Here is a 20,975-nt window from a genome sequence, read left to right as displayed (position 1 = left end):
GACGTACGACACAAGTGACACCCAATCACCCGACCACGTTCGAAGTCCGTGGGTTCCGCGGAGCGTCGCATTCTGCTCTCTCACGATGTCTAATGACTAGTGAGGTCGCTGATATGGAGTACCTGGCAGTAGGTTGCAGCACAATGCACCTAATACGAAAAACGTTTGTTTTCGAGGGTGTCCGGATACTTTTGATCACATAGCTGTATGGCTGGATTGAAGAGTTTTTAGCAAACAGAACACAGCATGTTGTTCTTAATGCAGAGACGTCTGCAGACGTTAAAGTAAGCTCTGGCGTGCCACATGGGGCCATTGCTTTTCACAATATATATAAATGACCTAGTAGATAGTGACGGATGTTCCATGCGGCATTAGGTGGATCATGCTGTAGTATACAGAGAAGTTGCAGCATTATAAAACTGCAGTGAAATGCAGGATGATCTGCAGTGGATAGGCAGTTAGTGCAGGGAGTGGCAACTTATTCTTAGCAAAGACAAATGTAATGTATTGCGCATAGATAGAAAGAAGGATCGTTTATTGTATGATTATTTGAGAGCAGAACAAACACGGATAGCAATTACTTCTGTAAAATATCTGGGAGTATGCGTACGGAACGAGTTGAAGTGGCATGATCATATAAAATAAATTGTTGGTAAGGCGGGTGCCAGGTTGAGATTCATTGGGAGAGTCCTTACAAAATGTAGTCCATCAACAAAGGAGGTGGCTTACAAAACACTCGTTCGACCTATACTTGAGTATTGCTCATCAGTGTGGGATCCATACCGGGTCGGGTTGACAGAGGAGATAGAGAAGATCCGAAGAAGAGTGGCAGGTTTCGTGACAGGGTTATTTGGTAAGCGTGATAGTGTTACGGAGATGTTTAATAAACTCAAGTGGCAGACTCTGCAAGAGAGGCGCTCTGCATCGCGGTTTAGCTCGCTGTCCAGGTTTCGAGAGGGTGCATTTCTGGATGAGGTATCGAATATATTGCTTCCCTCTACCTATACTCCCGAGGAGACCACGAATGTAAAATCAGAGAGATTCGAGCGCGCACGGAGGCTTTCCGGCAGTCGTTCTTCCCGCGAACCATACGCGATTGGACAAAAAAAGGAGGTAATGACAGTGGCACGTAAAGTGCCATCCGCCACACACCGATGGGTGGCTTGCGAAGTATAAATGTAGATGGCGTAATATCAGTTAAAATGCAAAGAACATATAGACCGTATGCCCGGTGCAAGAATCACTAATGCCAAAAAAACAGTATAAACCAAGAGGCAAAAGATCATTAGGAAGAGATGGCTTGACCAATTTTGAAGAAAGAACGGACCAAAGTTCCAGTCCGTGATGTAGAGTGGCGGGGAGAGTAAGAAGACACACGGAGCCTCTGCGTTTCATTTTGTGTGAACAAGCGCTGCGCCGAGAGGCGAGCGGTATAGCAGAGCGGCGCTGCGCAGCCCACGGCACGGCAGCAGCTGTGCCAGCGGACGAGTCCTCAGCGCAGACCCTCGCCGCTGCCGGCCGCCGAGTGCCGCTGCCCGCCGGCGGCTGCCGGAGAGCCAGAGCCCCACCGTCGGCCGCTCAGTCGGCGGCGCGGCGCGCTGCGTGGAGGGAGCCGCCGGCCTGTGGTTGGCCGGCGCGCCGCGCGCCTCGCTGACCTCGTTTCCCGGCGGGCCTAGCCCAACAGCCATAGCACACCGCGGCGCGCACTCCGCTTCTGCCGTCGACGCCGATTTCCAGGCGTGGCTACGCCGCCGCGATCACCTCGTCTCCTCCTCCCTCCCTCCCTCCCGCGTCGACAAGGCGTCTATCTCTCTCCCCCCTCTCCATCCCCCTTCACCCCTCCCCACGACTTGACCCGACCCTACCCCGAGCGGCACGGGCACCGCTTCGAAAAGTGGGATCGTCCTCTCGCTCAGTGCGTACGTGAACTGGAACTGTATCGGACGACGACGCCAGAGCAGCAACACCAGGACGCGACCCGACCGACGTCCGCTGACCGACGTCGACCTCCACGGCGAAGAGGAAGGAGCCGGTGCTGCCGGCGCGTTTTCCCTCCGCCCGTCGCGCCCAGCTAGATGGATAAATGACGGTACGTAGACGACAGGTGGGCCCGTGAGTGATGGACCGGGTTCAGAAGTGAAACGTTTGATTGACAACTGGATAAAAGGGTGGTACGCGCGCTCGTGGCCGGTAAAGTAGATTGTTCTGTGTGTGCGCGCAACGGAAGACGTGTAGCGCGATTAGAGGGAAACGAAGAAAACGAGTTTTGAGCGACAGGAAGGAAAGTAAAAAGAAAAAGGAGAGGGAGGGGTTGAGGAGGAGAGAGAGAGAGAGAGGGAGAGAGAGAGGCACAAGCAGCGAAGAGGCATAAGCAGAGTGTTAGTTTCACGCTGCGAGGTTAATAAAGTCGGTGGGAGGGGGAGCGCCGCGCTGAGAGGACGACCGTGAGAGAGCGATAAGGCGCCGGCACGGAGTGGAAATGATAGAGCGCGCCGGCCGCCGGGTGACATTTGATTGGTGCGGCCTGGGAGATGCGCTCGGCCGGTAGTGGCGGCTCGCGGCAACAGGTGGCGCGGACGTCGGCGCGCGCTAGCGTCGTGGCCCCGGCGCACTTTTGCCACGCAGCGGCGGCGAAGCGACGCAGCGCGCTGCAGCGACGCGAAAACGCCGACGACACCGACAGCGCCGCCGCCTCCGCCGCCGCCAGGTAAGTGTCGGCGCCGCCCCCGGGGTCGACGACCTGGCTGCTGCGCCCCCGGAAACCGCCGCCCGAGCCCCGCGTTTCGACTTGGCCTCGCGTTCCTCCGCGGATGTTCTGTACGGAAACCGTGATTTTTTTTTGAATAATTATTTGACAGTACTGATTGCAAACAGACTTTCCTCCACAGCTAATTTCGGCCGTTTATGACCATCATCAGGTACCGTCGCTACTTTTGTAGAAATGTAAACTTCCCGTATTGCGGTAACCGTATAGTGAGTACAATTAAAAACGCTAACGGGGAAGACGTTCACTGTTTTTCACCTTTTCAAATTAAAATAAAAGGTCTCCATAAGTGTTTCCTGAGCAGTTTAGGAGTAATACCACTCCTTTCTCGTCACTTTTCGCTGCAGTACCTCATCCCGTCTTGTTTATAAAATAAAGTATCATCAAGCGCTGTTACACCATTCTACCTGCGCTAAGTCGTGAAGAATGATTTTTATTTCACCAGTCCACACTGAATACAAAATTTGTTGCGTGACCAGTTGCTGCCTGTTACGACCATCATGAGGGATCGCCGCTAATTGTTTTAGGAAAACAAACATACAGCTGTCTGTAGTACGTATTCGTGACAGTGGTTTTAAATGACAGTGGAGGAAAAGTTCACCATTTTCACGTTTTCAGCTTATTTCATAATTCATCATAACATGTTTCTCAACTTACGCGCTATGCTCTACTGATGTACGAGAGACACACATGTTTTTTTTTGTTTTGCTTTTTTTTTTGTTTCGATGTGTGCAGTTTTCTCCATAATAGCTTATCTCGTTTCCTTCGTCAGAGACCATCTCTCCGAATAAAACGTCCATGGATGCTACGTTTCGAAATAGCTTTAGTTTAGGCGATCATTCATCAAACATATGAAATGAGCTCTACGACCAGTTACGACAAGTTATGAACATCATGATGTTACCAGTATTTTAATATAAAAATGCTGTAATATGTAGGGCGCATGTGTGCCTGAATTTTTAAATGATAATGAAGAAGACGTTCATTCACTGTTTCTCACATTAAAAAAAAAAAAAAATCTTCAGAACCTGTTTCTTAGCTTTCATCCCATCCTCGGGCAACTTACAAATCATAGAACTCGTTTCCGGAACTCGACTGCTCAGTTTTCGTCGCAAAACCCCATGTCGTTTCGCATACTGTATAAAGGAAACTAACTTCAGCCATTGTCACAGCCTTCAGAAAAGTGATAAATATCTTATAGCACTTACGACACACATCAGTAGAGTAGGAAATTCCGTTTACTCTCGAATTTGTCACAATTGCTAGAGGTTTATTTTTCACTGTTCTGGAATAGGCAATGGCAGTAACACGAAACATTTTGTTTCGCACAGGAAATATATAAAACGTGGCGGCGACAGCTGAAGCGTAATCTCCGAAACAGTATTGCACGTCACCAGAGGATGCAGTACTGTCTCTGAAACTCGTTGCTGATATCGTTGCTCGTGGAATTGGTCGAAACCACAAGTCAGTGTATAACATGCTGTCCCCACTTACGATGGATGCACTGAGTAACTAACTGGAATTGTTCGCAGGTGTGATTAGCGGTGCACGCATGACAATATCTCTAACTGGGAATGATAATGGTCCTGTTAAAGCGAAAAGCTGTCGTAAACATGGTTTGCTATCAGGACCGTTACGAATGTTATTGCCAGAGTTGGTTACGATTCCCGAAGTTTTTTGGTATAGTCGTTGTATTGAAGCTGTCACAACCGTGACACATCCCTTCTCATCGAACGGCTTACAGACATATTGCTGAGCTCGTCCCGTAGTCTCTTTTGGGCCACGAAAACCACTGTGTTTTGTATGACAGCTATCTCATGATACTGTTCTCTATTTATCGATCTTCTTTTCCTGTGCAAATAGAAAACGATTTTACATTGCGTCTTCGTGCATACTGTAACTAGAATTAATTACTCCTCATCTTCTAGATCATATCTGCAACTGTTACAGACTGTCATAAAAAAGTTACCCAGTCGATGGCCATCTTTGCCATTTTGTAAATGGATTTCCACGTAGTTATCGACGTATTTCTCTAGTCGCCTACCATGTTTCGTGATCTGACTCACTCTGTTTTGCACTCGCCAAGGCTGAACCGTAACCGTCAGCGAAATTCTCTATACACATTTACATTTAATGACACGAAACATGTGACTCGTACTGCGGGACAAACTGTGCAGGTTGGTTGTTCCGCAGATAGCAGCTAACTTTCGGTTGTTGCTTGTCACTTGCTTCCTCCATTATAGAAGCAATTGATATTACCATTTCATATCACCGATCATTATCGTTTTTTGTCACTTATACCTTAGCGAGGATTTTTACTGCAGTTCATTGATTCAGATACGGAACTCCCGTTCGCTATGAACATGGGTCAGATCCTCTTCAGTTTGAATAGGTTTAGATCCTCCGTAGTTCCCCCTAAAGTCGCTTAAGGTAAGTGCCTGGACGGTTCTTATGGAAACATGGGGCTAGCTTTCTTCCCTGTCCTTCCATTCAGAGCCTATGCTCCGTACGTAATGATATCATCGTCGACGGCACGTTGAACTCTGCTGCTTCTACCTCTGCTTGCTACTCGTTAATGTTCTATATGTATTGGATGACTACGGTTCCAGCGCTGCTGAAACGTAATACTTGTCTCTGGAAATATTTGAAATTCCTGTTTAATATTGGACATCGTGTAGTTTTCGCATAACATATATTCATGTTTCATAGAATTAAAATTACTGCGTTTGCTTTGATTAATTAGTTCACGATAGAGCGTGCCATACGTCAACTCTTACAAACATTCTAATCTTGTGGTACAATGACTACTTCGTGTGTTCCACTTCCTGTGAAGGGCTTTACCGTGTCCGTCCAACTTGCTGCACATCTTACTTTCAGAATCTCAAAATATGCGTTCCATCTTGCAAACAGTACTTCTTTCTTTCTGAAACGTGCGAAAAACACGAAGGCTACTAGGTATCGCAACTACGACTTCTCTTACGCAAAATAGATACTATTCGTTTAGATATTGTCCGTCAAATCCTCAGAATTGTTATATTACCACATTACAAACCGTAACATATCCCAAGGGGTAGTACGATTATCTCACTTTTTGACAAACTGATTCAGATTGTTTGCACCTATTGTTGTGGAGCGTATTGGAAACTTTTCGTAATTAAATTAACGGTACTGCCCAAGGTTCTGGAATTATCGTCATAAAACTCTATAGTTAATTGACTAAACGTGTGAAGCATGCTGGAAACTTTTCGTTATGAAGTTAATGATGCATCCTAACGACCTAAAAATTACCGCGACAAGAAACCAGAGTTGACTGTCGAAACGAACAGTGAGGCAGCTTAGCAATACATGTGACAACGATTAATTTTTATTTAGACCTTTATCTCACTGTTCTGACAACAGATGTCATCTTCTGAATCCTGCTAATTAATGTTACTAATAAAGTTAAGGGGTTATACCCGGTTTATATTATTTTATTCGTTTTAAGTTACTTAAAATAATTCAGTTTTGCATTACTATCACATATTTTAGAAACAATCGAGCTGTACTACGTGAAGATCTTAAAGGTGGATATAGTGTGTATCAAAAGATCACAGTTTCATAGAAGTATCTCAGATAAGTGGAAGGGAAATAGCAAAAACGTATTTTGGCTCATATTAATCTGACGTTACTGTATGTTTGTGTAAGAAAACAAGACTTTTCATAATTAACTGCCATGTTCACGTTCTATATCTTCAGAGTTCTTTACCTTTGATTCAGCTATCTGAACAGACACCACAGTACAATTACCTCACAACATTTGTTCAGCATACCTTTTTCTATTTTTATTTGGTGTATCTCTGTAGCCTCACGTTGACGCTGAAGACGAGTTGTGTTTGTTTTAAATTTTTAAGTGACCTTTGTATCGTTTCCATCATTATTTGACTGCAGAAGAAGTCAGAGGTACAGTCACCTCGAGTTTGATAACAGCAGCGTGCGTTCATTTCTTTTTTCCACGCCGATGTTGCCGTATTTTCAGTATTGCAATCTACCAACCACACACTGAGTGATCGATAATGTTAACAGCGGCAAACATAATATCAAGTTCGTGATTACACTTCGAAGTTTTAAATAAGTACATCCAATCATAACCGAACGCCTGGCGAGGTCTCGCGGATAATAGTGAAGTTGTATAACTATATTGAACTTAAACGACGAGTAATTTGATTATATTTTTATTTCGCCGTCGTCAGTGACTACCATGATTACAGCGCGATTGTAGAGTGTGTGGAGTATAATGTCGTAAATAACAGGAGGACCAGAAAACTTTTTTATAACGTACTATTTTAAGTACAGATGCAGGTAAGGGCACTTGCCACGGTGTGTCCGTACTCATTCTACAGTCGAGCGTGAAGCCGCTGAGTGCGTAGCGGTAGCCGGAGGAAGGGAGGCAGTGGGTGCCCGGAACCGCCCCCGAGTGACATCCGTTAGCCGCAATCTAAAAAACACAACGGAAGGAGCCCAACCCGTCTGCCAGGAAAAGGAAAGGTCAGCAAGACAGTGCGAGCGTGCGCTCTCTGCAGACAACCACTTAGAACGGCGAAACACGGACAGTCCGGTAGCGAAAAAAATTAAAAAAAACTATTACGGAGAAAAGAAATATCTACTACACATCCTGTATCTCTACGTAACAAACAAAGTCTGTTTCAGGTTTCCTCTTTCACAGCATCGCGACTTACAGTTTCCTCTGAAAGGTGACAATCGAAAAGTTGCCGGAACCTTCATTCTTCCAGATCTGTGACTTACTCAAGATTATTTTGGGAAGTGTACCAACCTTTACGACTTAAATTATGCCGTGAGAGGCACAAAACTACAATCCAGACACTCAGATAGTACACGAAACTCAAGACAATACTGTAGTTTTAAGAGCGACACTGTTAATTCTCACTATTACAGTCATGTATTGTCACAGTATTCCAGAATTGCCCATTTGGAAGTTCCTTTACAATGGATGAATTCCTCTCCGTAATAGTTAAATCATCTTCCAGTGACGTGACTGCTTGTTAATTACAATAAGTGACTCCTCAAAGCTGTGTTTCTCATGCCATCTCACTAGATGCAGAAGCATTAACGTTCACGATGACTTAACTCCTGTTTAGTGTTTTTTGTCCGTTCCTTTGCAGGACTATTAGAATAAAGTGTACGTTACTATCTGAATCGCTTCAAAGAATAGTACAGCTACTGCACAGAATATATCTGACGGAAATAACGCGTAACAATAACCTGCCATTGCGTGCTACAAGGCACACACGTCGTAAATTATAAGACAATCTTAACTCGGCGCCAGGGCAGATAATCATGAAAACCATTGCAGCGGAAACTGCTCGACAGAAGATGATGTTCAGGGTTATAAGAGGTGATAGCAACGGGCGAATAAACTAGCAGCTGCATGTGCGAAACCAAGCGCCAAGTCTCTTCCCTGTCTCTGTTATTCATTGACAAGAGGATAGTACAAGAACGGTTTTCTGCACTTTTAACAATTCCCGCTAACGGCAGGCTATGCACAGGAACTGGTTTATTGTATTTTTTAGGACAATAGTAGAAATCAACGTTAGTTTCATTGAATGAAAGTTTAGTGAACAAAGATGACAAAATTGAGGCACCCCACCTATATATACATGACCAATTATCGAAATACTACTTGCACTCTTTTGTCATTCATGTAAATTGCTGATACTACATAAATGAGGAAATGACTAGTGTCACAGAAAATCTATATACTGTAAGTAAATTTAAATGAATGGAAATGGGAATGAAGTCCAATGCTTCTTGACAGAACGTAGGGGAATGATGCGGGAGATCCGCACAGCCGTACTAGGCAAGGTCCTAATGGAGGTGGCTTGCCGTTACCTTCCTCCGACAGTAATGGGGGATGAATGATAATGATGAAGACGACACAACAACACTAAGTCATCTCGGGTTAGGTGAAAATCCCTGACCCCGCCGGGAATCGATCCCGGAACCCCGTGCTCGGGAAGCGAGAACGCTAACACGAGGCCACGGGCTGCGGACTTTAAAATATAAAAGGAACTATTGATCGTGGCAGTAAGATGTGTTCTATGTGTAAATGACAGGTTCGTATGAAATTATTCTGTAGATTTTTTCCTCTGTATTCATATATGTAACTCCAATCCTATCGATGAAAACTACAGATACAAATACAATAAATTCTGCCCTTTTTTCCTACCTCCTCTTCACCGCTGTAATTAGAAACGCTTCTCGAAAAGTCAGAATTTATAATCGTATTTGGATATAACATTGCTTATCAGCAAAGTCTTAGTGTTTTAGTCAACAAAATGTTTAATTTCAATGTAAATTACGCATTGTGATTTTTCTAATAATAATAACAAAAATGGCTTTGCATTCGCCATTCCTACTGCGCCAGAGACGCCTGCGCGAGAGATTAAGACCCCGCAACTCAGCGGCCGAGCACGGGACCATCTCGCAGCACGGCCCGCTTAAACTCACATCGCGGCCGTTTCGGCCGCCGGGACGCGTTTGGCTGGCCGCGAGGACCGGTTTCGGCGGCGCGTCCACTCCGCGCTCGCGCCCGGAAGACGGCAGTGCGGCTGTGGGCGCCGCGCCGTACCGGCAGGGAATGCGAGGAATCCACCGCCGCTGGCTCGCACGCAACCTCTTGCCCAACACGTATGAATCAGGGGCCGAGGCCTGAATCACGCCGCGAGTGGCTCCGCGGTGGACAAATGGGTGACCGTAACAAGGAAAAAACCCGCCGCTCTCCATTTCTCCGGTATGCGCCGCTACGTAAATGACGATCACTCTCCTCCAAAGTGCGTCAGCACTGCAAGAATCCAGAGAGCGTTGCGCCATTTCTCCAGCACAGGAACTACAGCGAGCTTCAGCGTTAATAGCACAGCCGTGATTTACAGTGGGCAGCTGCGGACAATACTTCAGACCGGTCAACGGAGTCATCCTGAAAGCTTACCTAACGCAATCTAGCACGCTATTTCTGTACGGTCAGTAAAAAGGAATTATTCTGCGAGACTTGTAGCTAGTTATTCTAGTCTTTAGCGTCCAGTAGACGCCTTGACGCAACATTGAGAAACGATATGAAAAGACAAAGATCTGTGTGTAACGTTCCGTAGACGACAGTATCAAGAGAATGATAGTACAATCTCAGAATGTAAAGGAAGAAATTTGTCCACGGTTTTTCAAATGAATTACGCAGCATTTGGTTTGAGAAATTTGAGGGAACAACGGAAAACAAATATGGGTGATCGTACCTGGATTTCAGCCTCGGTCTTCGCGAGTGCTTGATTTCGAAATACTTTTCTGATCAGCATTTGACCATCGCTGTACAAGTATCCGCATACACAGTATCATCCTCGACACGTATTCTGCTGCGCGACCCTTGTTTGTACTAGCGCAGGGAGACAAGAACGGGGAAAGATATCAGCTGTGACCTGTGCAAAGAGACCATCGCTGCATTCGCCAGAAGAACTGAACGAGAATCCTTGGAACTCTAAACCTGTAAGGTGAGACGGGGGTTTGAAATCCAATCCATATGGATAAAAGTACAGTGGCGTAACCGCAGCGTCATCTCGCTAAATCAAAAATACCATTGCGCTATCTGTTCCTTATTGCAGCTAGACTCTTTGGTAGATCGCATAACACGAAAATATTTTAATCAGTACGAGTCTGTTTCGGCGATACTCAGGACCCTGTTAGAAGAATCTCTTAAGGAAAAAAAAAAAATGGTCTTCTACTTTTCTCGAAAGCTGTTGCACAAATACAGAGAATCAATAATGTCACAAAGCAGTTAAGTGAGTTAAGGGGGAACAGACCACGTGCTGCTAAAATAAATCTTATCCTTAGTAACGCAACAGTTTCCTTATCAGCTGCCCTAACGCAACTCCATTTCCGCCATATCTTTTTCATTTCTAATTACATGTGTAGCATCCGCAATGCAGCTGTGGTCAATACTCTCATAAATGATAAAATATTTTGATTACTTGTTTCATCCATTCGCCACTAACAAAATAGAGTTCTGGTCTGCCTTTAAGTGTGTATGTCTCATTCCTCTCATTGCCATGATGAAGTAATACGCTGAGAATCACCACAACAGTTGAAAATGACGTAGGGTTCCTCAGGGTGAGAGTCCACTGTCTTGCCGAAATCCAATATTCAAAGAAAAAACTGCTGCAGATTTTCTTGGAATCCATCTTGTTACGACGATGCCTGGCGTGTATTCCATCTTGAACTTGTCACGAGTTGCTCTCATGAAGTGCATAGACTACTTTCTACAGATTTCTACTTCTTACATATTTCGTTTAGAGCTGTCCTAACGACCCACAGAATTACAGACTACACTTAAATAATATTTAAGGATTTTGGAAATTACGCGACAGCATGCTCGACTGGAATCAACGTGTCAGAAAAAAATATAAAACGCAGTGATAAAGGTAGTAGATGCTACCTATACAGCTCAAAAACCGACATACGACGTATTCGACTATGAAAGGTTTCTAGTAAAAGTGAATTTGATATCATGTGCGATATATGTCGAAGTGTAGAATGGTATACTGAAAGGTTGAATTTAACGGGTAGCAGACATTGTAGTCCGTAAATACGGAGCAAAAGCTCTAATTGAACAAGCATGTGAAAAGAAGTGAGCTATGATATTGGCTCTGAGCACTATGGGACTTAACATCTGAGGTCATCAGTCCCCTAGAACTTAGAACTACTTAAACTTAACTAACCTAAGGGCATCACACGCATCCATGCCCGAGGCAGAATTCGAACCTGCGACCGTAGCGGTCGCGCGGTTCCAGACTGAAGCGCCTAGAACCGCTCGGCCACTGCGGCCGGCTGCTATGATATTATTTTTAACTATACTGACATTTGCTTGTGATAAACGTAAATGACCACTGACGGATGCGGATTTGAACTTCATGCCGCTCGAGAATGTCTCATATATCTCAAAGCAATTACGCATCCACAAAAGAAAAATTGCTCTATTTTCTATTTGATTTGCCACAAAGAATATAGCATCCTGGACCAAAAACAACTCGACAGTACAATTTTTTGTTACGTTAATCACATAACAATACAGACTGACAAATGTAAAACAAGAGTGGTATTACAGAATCACTATTTGTTTGGGCCGACTCCATCTACAAAAAGCGAAAACGAAATTGAAAATATTTACTGACACGGCAGAGAAAATGCGCCTGACGACTCTTAGGAGAGACAGCCTGTATAAATAGATGTGTTTTATACAGGTTAAGCTATGGCACCAGAACCGTTGTACCTGATCAGAAACTAGCGGAAACACGAACCGGAAAAGAGCGGCAACGTCTGCTGTGGATGCTGCTTCGGTCTGTAGCTCCGTTCCATTTAAATGTAGATACGGCGTGCGGCGAACGCTGCTTTGCAAAACGGCCACCGGCAAACAAGAGTTTAATAGCGCTCGTCGCTCAGCGCGTATTCGTCCGCTGTCAGCGAGCTTCGCGCTGTTGGTCCACGCCTCGCGAGGGCGCATCGCGGGCCGATCAATCTCAATCGCTCGCTCCGCTGGTGACAACGCCGCCTCAATGCGCCGTTTACCCGACAGGCAGCGAGCGCGCGGCGCGCGGCAGCTGTCACACTGTTCGTCAAGATGGATCGCCTAGTTACGTTCCCATCGACTCCAGCAGCCTTCACTCGATACTACCCCAGCTTTCCTCCGGATACAGAACGGCCGAGTAGGGCGGAATTCGTCGGGACAGCCTTTTGTCGGTAACAAGGATTCGACTGTTGAATTCCTTTGGTAGCATCAGTGCATTTAATGCATACAGTGCTGGGTCACCCAACATTCCTCACAACTTTCCTTTGCTGTAGCTAATAACGCAGGCGTGGCAGTCTCGATAGTGAAGTGAATTCTTGTGAAACTGGTGACTATAGTTTCTTTCCTTTGCTGTAGCTAAAAACGCAGGCGTGGCAGTCTCGATAGTGAAGTGAATTCTTGTGAAACTGGTGACTATAGTTCAGAACCGGACTCCAGAACTTGTCGCTAAGCGTAGTTGTCCATTTGGTAAATAGCTAATGACTGGTTCTGATCACACCTGGCGGATAGAGTACAAAGAGTAGAGAAAAATCTTACCTCAAGTACGTATGAAGTCCGAGCGATTCTAGGCGCGACTGCTACGGTCGCAGGTTCGAATCCTGCCTCGGGCATGGATGTGTGTGATGTCCTTAGGTTAGTTAGGTTTAAGTAGTTCTAAGTTCGAGGGGACTGATGACCTCAGAAGTTAAGTCCCATAGTGCTCAGAGCCATTTGAACCATTTGTTGTATGTCGGTGCGTGAGGAACAGCGTGCTGTAATCTAGTTTCGAATTCGAACAGTCGTCCACATATTGATCACCCTCTCCTTCAGCTTAGCAATGGCAGACCACACACAAGCTGTGTTACATCTGCAACAATCCGACGCCTTAGTTTCACTGTCATCGATCGTCCTTCATACAGCCCCGACTTGGTCCCGTCCAGTTCTTGTCTGTGTCCACAACTTAAATAATACGTTCGAGGACTTTACTTTAATAGTAGTGAAGCGTTGGAAGCAAAAGTGAGGATTTGGCTCCGTCAACAAAGTCAAACGGTATCAGCAAACTGGTCTCTCATTTGGAGAAAAGTGTTCGTCGCCAGGATGACAATGTTGAGAAATAAATATGCAGACATGACGAATAAACATGTAGAATGTTAAATAGAGTTGGTTTCATTTAACAAGCTTCAAGAATTTTCACATAATAATTCGGAGACATTACTTTTCAGCACTCTCTCGTAGTGTCTAATGTGATCACCACTTGAAGAGTGGAAACAGAAAACCTTCGAAATTCCACTTTTTCCCAAAACACATTTTCAGTGCGACTGTTTCCTCGGTATCCTGTTACATGTCCCTAGACTTGATACGGTTGCCAAAACACGGGGAAAGTCATTCAAACATACGTTAGAATGCCTGTGCGTGAGACACAGCGTTCTGTAATCGAGTTTCGAAGTCGCCTTGTAAGGCGTGTGGTCTTTGCGCCAAGATGTGCTTCCCTTTGCAGATCCACAATCTAAAAGACGTCAGAAATTTTTTTTTGGCTACAGTTCTACAAGTTAAAAAAGTACTGCTGTATCTGTACTTGTAGTACCACAAACAGAACATAGTCCATCAGTTTTATGCCACTTGGAACAAATACTTCCATCCAACTATTTCGTCGTAAACTGTCGTTTTTGATGCCGTTGCTGTGTACAAATCACAACTGAATTCTTGCAGAGAAGAAAACAGCAAACAGCCACCGTTAATAATGCTAATTATTTACACAATTTAGCACCGTTACCGGTTTCGAACCAATAGGTTCATCTTCAGACGGCTGTTCAGCTTTGTATTACATTTGTAGTTGTTGGACAAATAATAGACAACAACCTACGGAAACAAAAACAGATGTAATATAAACGTGAACAGTCATCTGAAGACGAACCTATCGGTTCGAAACGGGTAACGGTACTATTTGTGTAAATAAATGGCATTATTAGCAGTGGCTGCTTGCTGTTCTGTTCCTTGCAAAAATCAGCTTGTACAAACTTCCTTACACACACTTTCCTAATACAAAACTTTCTTAATGAATTATTTATTTTGTGATTTCTCTTATTATTTCTTGCGCTAATAAGGTGAACTGCATAATTTTATGGTATGACAACACTATCATAAGTTTTTAAAATAAAAATCAGTTACATGTAAACAGAAATCCATTGATCATTCATGTGAAAAATGTCAGATTTGGTATTTAAAGCGATTTCCATTTCCATTTTCCTTATATGCAAGTTATAAAGGAAGTGAGAGTCGTGAGTGGCTATTGTATGCGACCGTCAGTACGAGTGATCTGGTAGGGAGAAAATAAAGCACCACAAGGATGATATCTGATGATATCTATTATCAGCATCGTAGTGTACGTGTAAAACAGATGCGGGTAGGAACGACTTGACTCAACACGAATTGAAAAATCATTTAGATAAGAATACTGACAGGAATCCGCTAAATTTCGGTGCAGAACGCTTAGAAAATGTAACAGTGCTACTAAAGAAATTGCTTTCACTACCCTTGTCCGCCCTCTTCTCGAGTACTGTTGGGCGGAGTGGGATCCGCCTCAGTTACGATTGACGGACGACATCAGAAAAGTCCAAAGAAGGGAAGCTCGTTCTGTATTATCGCGAAATCGGGGAGAGAGTGCCACGGATATGACACCAGAATTGGGGTGGTAGTCATTAAAACATAAGCGTTCATGAAATTTCAATCACCAACTTTCTCCTCAGAGTATGAAAATATTTGTTGGCGCCCACCTACATAGGGAGAAATTATCATAATCATCAAATACGAGAAATTAGAGCTCGCACGTAAAGATTTAAGTGTTTGCTTTTCCCCCGCGCTGTAAGAGAGAGGAACGGCAAAGCTTGAATGTGGATCGATGAACTCTTTGCCAGGCATTTAATTGTGAATTACAGAGTAATCACGCAGATGTGGACGGCTCCCTGCTATGTACAAAATGTTTTTGTGCATCGCTGCATGCCAATTCATTTTATGAAGGTTTTCCAAACATAATAACTTGCTCTCTGCAATGACATTGTTAATGATAACACAATTACATACAAGTTATGCTTACTTTCTGTATTGGAATAATGGAATTATTGCCTGTAAATTGATGCATCTTCTTAACATACCGAAAACGATGTCACATTTGAGGAAAAGTCTTTTTAAGTCCGTTGCAGAGTTAAACGCAGTGAAATGTATCCACAGAGAAGATACATAGAGTAAACTGAGAAAACAGTGCATCGTAATTTTCATGTGGAATGATGTTCTCTAAAGATTTTGTCACTTTTTTGTATTGCTCTTTTTTTGCTGTTCTGCTTTTTCATTTTCGGAAAATTGAGTTATATTTTGGTCATGCACGTTTCAGTGACGTTGGCCGATAGTAGGGATCCTGTGAAACGGTAACACCAGTTTCATTACGAGAACAACGTTTTACTGGTGCTAGAGGCAGGACATTATTATCATAGTTCACAGAAAAAAAAGAAATACGGAATGGTCTCCCCGACTTCCACGTCTGCAAGTGGATAGCAAATACCTCCGTAAGTATAACATAAAGTGTAAGTTAACGAGAGAGTGCGTCGCCATAAACTAGACCTAATGACGCAAAGACTCTGAAACTGTTTGTGTAAATATTTTAGAAGTAATTTGCCGTGATTTCTTCTAGAAATATGAACGTAGTAGAAAACTAACGTATAAAATCCATGAGGAATATGACAGCCTGACACGTGTCACGAAACCTTGCTGTTCCCTTGGAGAGCCCTCACCTTTTCCGCTACGCATCTTGTTTTCGGCCCAAGCAGGCCTTTCTACTTGCCTCGACCACCATTCGCATTTTCTAAGAGTTCACTCAGCGAGGAGTGTGCTCTCTTTTCTGGTCCTTTGGTGATGTAATGAGCATCACGCCCGGGCCTCAGAAATGTACAAATAGAAGTTCCACAAACATCTGCAATATTTATCATTACGAAACTCCCACAGATTTAGAAATAGTGCTATATTGATATTCTTACCATTTAAGGAAAGCCATTTCTGAGAGACTGTGAGCATGTCAGACATGAACTAACGCACAACAGTTTTGCGGTGAAGATGAAAGAAGGAAACGATTTGTAAATGGTTACATAGAATTATACGTCGGAATTCTCAAATTCAGTTCAGTATTGATATTCTCCGCAGATATATTGAATGTTTGCACGTGCGTTCAAACGAAGGTAAACTGGCATGAGTTCACGCAATGACACAACATCACACTGATCTCTATGGTTGATGATATTTATTTCCTACAGCCGACTTTTATTTACTGGTTAGATGAACTTTATCGATTAGAGGCGTATATTTAACTTCCGTCTGTTTTATGCCAGATCTTACAGGCCTATAAACGCTGTTGGAAGTGTTGCCCTATGCCACTGCTAAATAAATGAACAGTTTCTCACGTTGCGTTATAAATATTTGTGAGAGCTACGAACGCTCCTACGTTTCTTGAATAAAATATCTGAAGATTACATTCATTCTTTATTTGTAACCTGTGACACGTACAAACCGCAGTTTCTGCAGGACAACCTGACGTTCCAGTAAACCTGCAGTTTCGTTTCTGTGTTGATGGATTGGGATGTCTACAATTGAATCGACCACGTTGGACAGTACTGACGATAGTTGTATAGCTTATAATTTTGTTTCATATTAATGGAGGTGGAAGATTAACATTTATTCCCGTACAAATTTCACTGATATGCAAATATTCCATAATACTTATTCTCACATGTGATATTAAACTTCACAACATAGAGGTTACGCGTAAAAATAGACTGAAAAGGTACAGCAAATTAAGAACATTTAAATCAGAACGCATCCATGTACTGATTATAGCTACTGGCCACGAAAATGATATTTTCAGAGTCTATTGTCAACAGATGCTCACCTTACAACGAACACGACTAGAAGAATCTCTTGAATCGATTCCTTTTGTTGTCAATGCACTGAGAACTACCTCATAAGTGACAAGACTTCAGTCATTAAATGAAGGGTTTAGGAGTTGCAGCGGATCTTTGTAATCAAATAATTAGCAAAATCACTCCGTTGCGTGCTAAAGGAGAAAAGATTCCATATTCCTACACGTTTCATTGCCATTTCAGATAAATTTTACGAAAGTATCATCCCACATATGTTAATATCACCATACTCGGCCTTACGTGACATATAACTGTGTTTGCAAGTAAATTCTTCCTGGAGGCATTATCGGACACACTTTAACACTTTTGTAGATTGAAACATTATGTTTAGATCTGGAACCTCAATTCTTTTCCGCGGACAAACATCTCCTACTACTCACTTCACGACCCATACGAAAAATCAAACACATGATAATTGTAGGTTTTCTACCAAGATGTATTACAGTTAACGAATAGCAACTATTCGTGACATTTCAGCTAAATAGCCTCTTGCTTTTAATTGATAATGGAAATATTTGTGTCCTTAGATATGATTTCACCAGGCTGAGCTTGAAATTACTTTATTTGCACTGCTAGTTTCAGACACTGTCCATTTTCAAGTGCATCTATAATTACAGATGTGGAGATATCGTCGTCAGTTCGTTACTATAGATGCACTTGTAAATGGACGATGGGTAGAAGTTACTCTGTTTGACGACACAACTTCGCTCTTAATAATCAGAAGAATTTTAGCGAGGATTAGTGCTTGGAAATTCACCAACTGCATGCAACTTGCTCCGTCTACTAATTTCTTTGTATTGCACAAATGTTAAACTACATAGGGAGGAACTACATTATTTACACGTAACAAATATTTCTAGGAAGTAAAACGCCGAATTAGACAGACTACCTTGCCTATGTTCTCGTCGTATTAAAACTTAGTCTAGAGTCTGCGAAAACATTTCGGCATCAAGCGATGGTAATTGCTGCATACAGACAACTCTCGTGAAACTTCCTTCTAATTATCGAACGTCGTAAAAGCGAAATGGCTCAGTGATTACCGCACCAGGTTCGTATCCGGAAGGAATGACGTCCGCCAATCCTGATTGGGTTGAACGCCTAAACACTATGGAATTTTTCCCTTTCCAGAGTAAGGAACAAAAAATTAATAAGCAACAAGCAGTTTGGAACACGCTCTAAATTAAGATGGATTTTAAATCAATGTCCTGCGAACAGTAAACTGAAATTACAAACACACTACGAACACTGTCTGCCAGAAATTGGATTATTGTTGTATCATTGCACAGTGTGACATATTTTTGCTGGTGAAATAATTAAATTTAGAAGTTATCATGCTCCTGGCTTATATAGACCATGATGCCACAAAGGAAATTGACTTAGATTGTACTGTATTACAGGAAAAGCCTTACGAGAGAAAGAAAGCAGTGAACGAAAGTATGTGTCAGTATGGCAGGTGCAGATGAGTTACTGCTTGAAAGTACCTGCTAGCAATTAATTGAGCATTTGCAAGAGTACAGACAGCACAGTACTAATGTTACAAACAGACATAATAAGCGTAGGCTCAAAATGAAAACGGAAAGGAAATGAATACGTTTCATTATAAAATCTAAGTTGAACTGAACCGTTCTATGAAAATTTGCGTCTTCCCGGGACAAGTTAAGCATCATTGAACATATTGTGTGGCTATACACAGTAAGTGCAACGGTAGTGCGTTTAAATGTATTTTTAGTATTTGTATACATGATGACATGCTATAAATTGCAGTGTATACTGTTTTAACTACGAATTCCGTTTTTATGTTATTTTATTTTTTTTGGTAGGAAATTCGTAATTCGCATTCACATTTACAATTATGTCTTTTTAACAAACATTTACCGTATGTTTATAGGTTATGTTTTGTTACTAATGAACAGTCTGTTGTCTTCACTAGTATTCCTGACTTTCTTTGAAGCTAATTCATTTCAATTTTTAATTGTATTTACTTATAGCAGAAAGAAAAAAAGTCTTGTTCCTTAAAGACTGTGAAACTTTTCTGGTGAGGTCTGTCACATAAAGCTGTTCTTCAAAAATGGTTCAAATGGCTCTAAGCACAACGGGACTTAACATCTGACGTCATCAGTCCCCTAGAGTTAGAATTACTTAAATCTAACTAATCTAAGAACATCACACACATCCATGCCCGAGGCATTATTCGAACCTGCGACCGTAGCAGCAGCGCGATTCCAATTTGAAGCGCCTAGGACCGCTCGGCCACAGAGCCCGGCAGCTCTTCTCCAGTCGTAGTAAAGTAACTGCTTCGCTTCCATCTTTCAGGAAGTATAGTGCAGCTCACAGCACAACTTGACTAACACCTGTGTACGGTTTTAATACTTTTTTACGTCGAAACCTAAAGAAAATACTAATGAAATCTTTTTTGTCTAGTGTATCAACTACCTGCGGTTTGGCGGAAATTAGATGTCTGCACCAAAATAAAGTCGATGACATCTATTCGATAGACTATGGCCAGTTGTATGAGACCAATCTCTGCAACAGTTAAAAATCTTTATTGAAAGACACGACCGATACGACCGATACGACCGATTTCTCAATCTATATTTGCATTATTAGGTATTTATAGTCAATCCATTGAAGCGATATGTTTAAAAGCTGGAAAAAGTACTTTCCGCAGCATTCTGATTAAGTATTTTTTTTTTATTTGTAACTCGCAAATTTGCGAACGTCCATAAATGGAAAAAGGGGACTGAGGTCACCCTGAAAGCTCCCACGCAGGCAGCCTTGGGAATGAAGCGTTGCTGTTGCCGATATTAAACTAATTGTAAGCTGCAGCGTGGCCTATATGGAAAGTCGCCCATACGCAATGTCTTCGAATAAAAATTTTTAATCGGCGGAGTGATCCTTATTTAACGTGGAATATTTTGCCTGCGAATGCCCTACATACAAAGGGACTATGGCCAGCGTTTCATAGGACGCGAAAGGATTCTTCTCACTAATTACTTGTCACGGAATGTTATAATATTACAATTAAAATTTGACTGCTGACACTTGGCTCGTCTAGAGATTCTGAATAATCTGAAAGTATTAGTTGCGCATGTCCGTTATCTTCGGCGGAAGTGCTAAGATTTGAGGCATCGTGAGGGTGAATGTATGCATTTGTCACATATCAGGGGAGACGACGAGGCAAAACTGCGTACGGCCATCCTAATTTATGTTTTCCATGATTTCTCTAAATCGCTTAAGGCGAATGCCGGGATGGTTCTTTTGAAAGGGTACGGCCGCTTTCCTTATCCACTCTTCCCTAGACGGAGTTTGTGCTCCGTCTCTAATGACCTCGTTGTCGACAGGGCGCTAATCACTAATCTCCACATCCTGCTCCACATCATGGAGAATTTTCCTCTGCGGGTAGAACAGATGAAACTATTTCATTAAGAAGGACTAATTTCAACCTTTCAGATAAATCTTAGAATGTCTGAATCTGTGAAATTTGTGTATTTATTGTATATGGTTACTACTATTTTTGTTTTGTAATTGTGGTACGTAAGTGTGGGTTCGGAGGGGACCAGACAGTGCTGCTCGTGGCATTTCCGCTGGGAGCAGGCATTACAATGATAAAGAGGTGAAACTGTTATTAGCTATGAATTTCTTTTTGTCGATCTAGCTGCATAAACTT

The 20,975-nt window shown here is 42.8% G+C and overlaps 1 protein-coding gene across 1 annotated transcript in view; it reads left to right on the top strand.

Annotated features, from left to right (window-relative positions):
* Nucleotides 1-1,616: 1,616 nt before the first annotated feature.
* LOC124606168 (knirps-related protein-like) overlaps nucleotides 1,617-20,975 on the top strand; it is a 152,979-nt gene continuing 133,620 nt past the window's right edge. The window contains exon 1 of the mRNA XM_047138135.1: nucleotides 1,617-2,089. Within this exon, the coding sequence (XP_046994091.1) occupies nucleotides 2,084-2,089 (6 nt within the window). The 5' untranslated portion in view covers nucleotides 1,617-2,083. The remainder of the gene's footprint in view (nucleotides 2,090-20,975) is intronic.

Source organism: Schistocerca americana, chromosome 3 (genome assembly GCF_021461395.2).
Source record: "Schistocerca americana isolate TAMUIC-IGC-003095 chromosome 3, iqSchAmer2.1, whole genome shotgun sequence".
Taxonomy (NCBI): domain Eukaryota; kingdom Metazoa; phylum Arthropoda; class Insecta; order Orthoptera; family Acrididae; genus Schistocerca; species Schistocerca americana.
The sequence above is the reverse complement of the archived record's forward strand: the minus strand, read 5'-3'. Positions and strand labels throughout refer to the sequence as shown.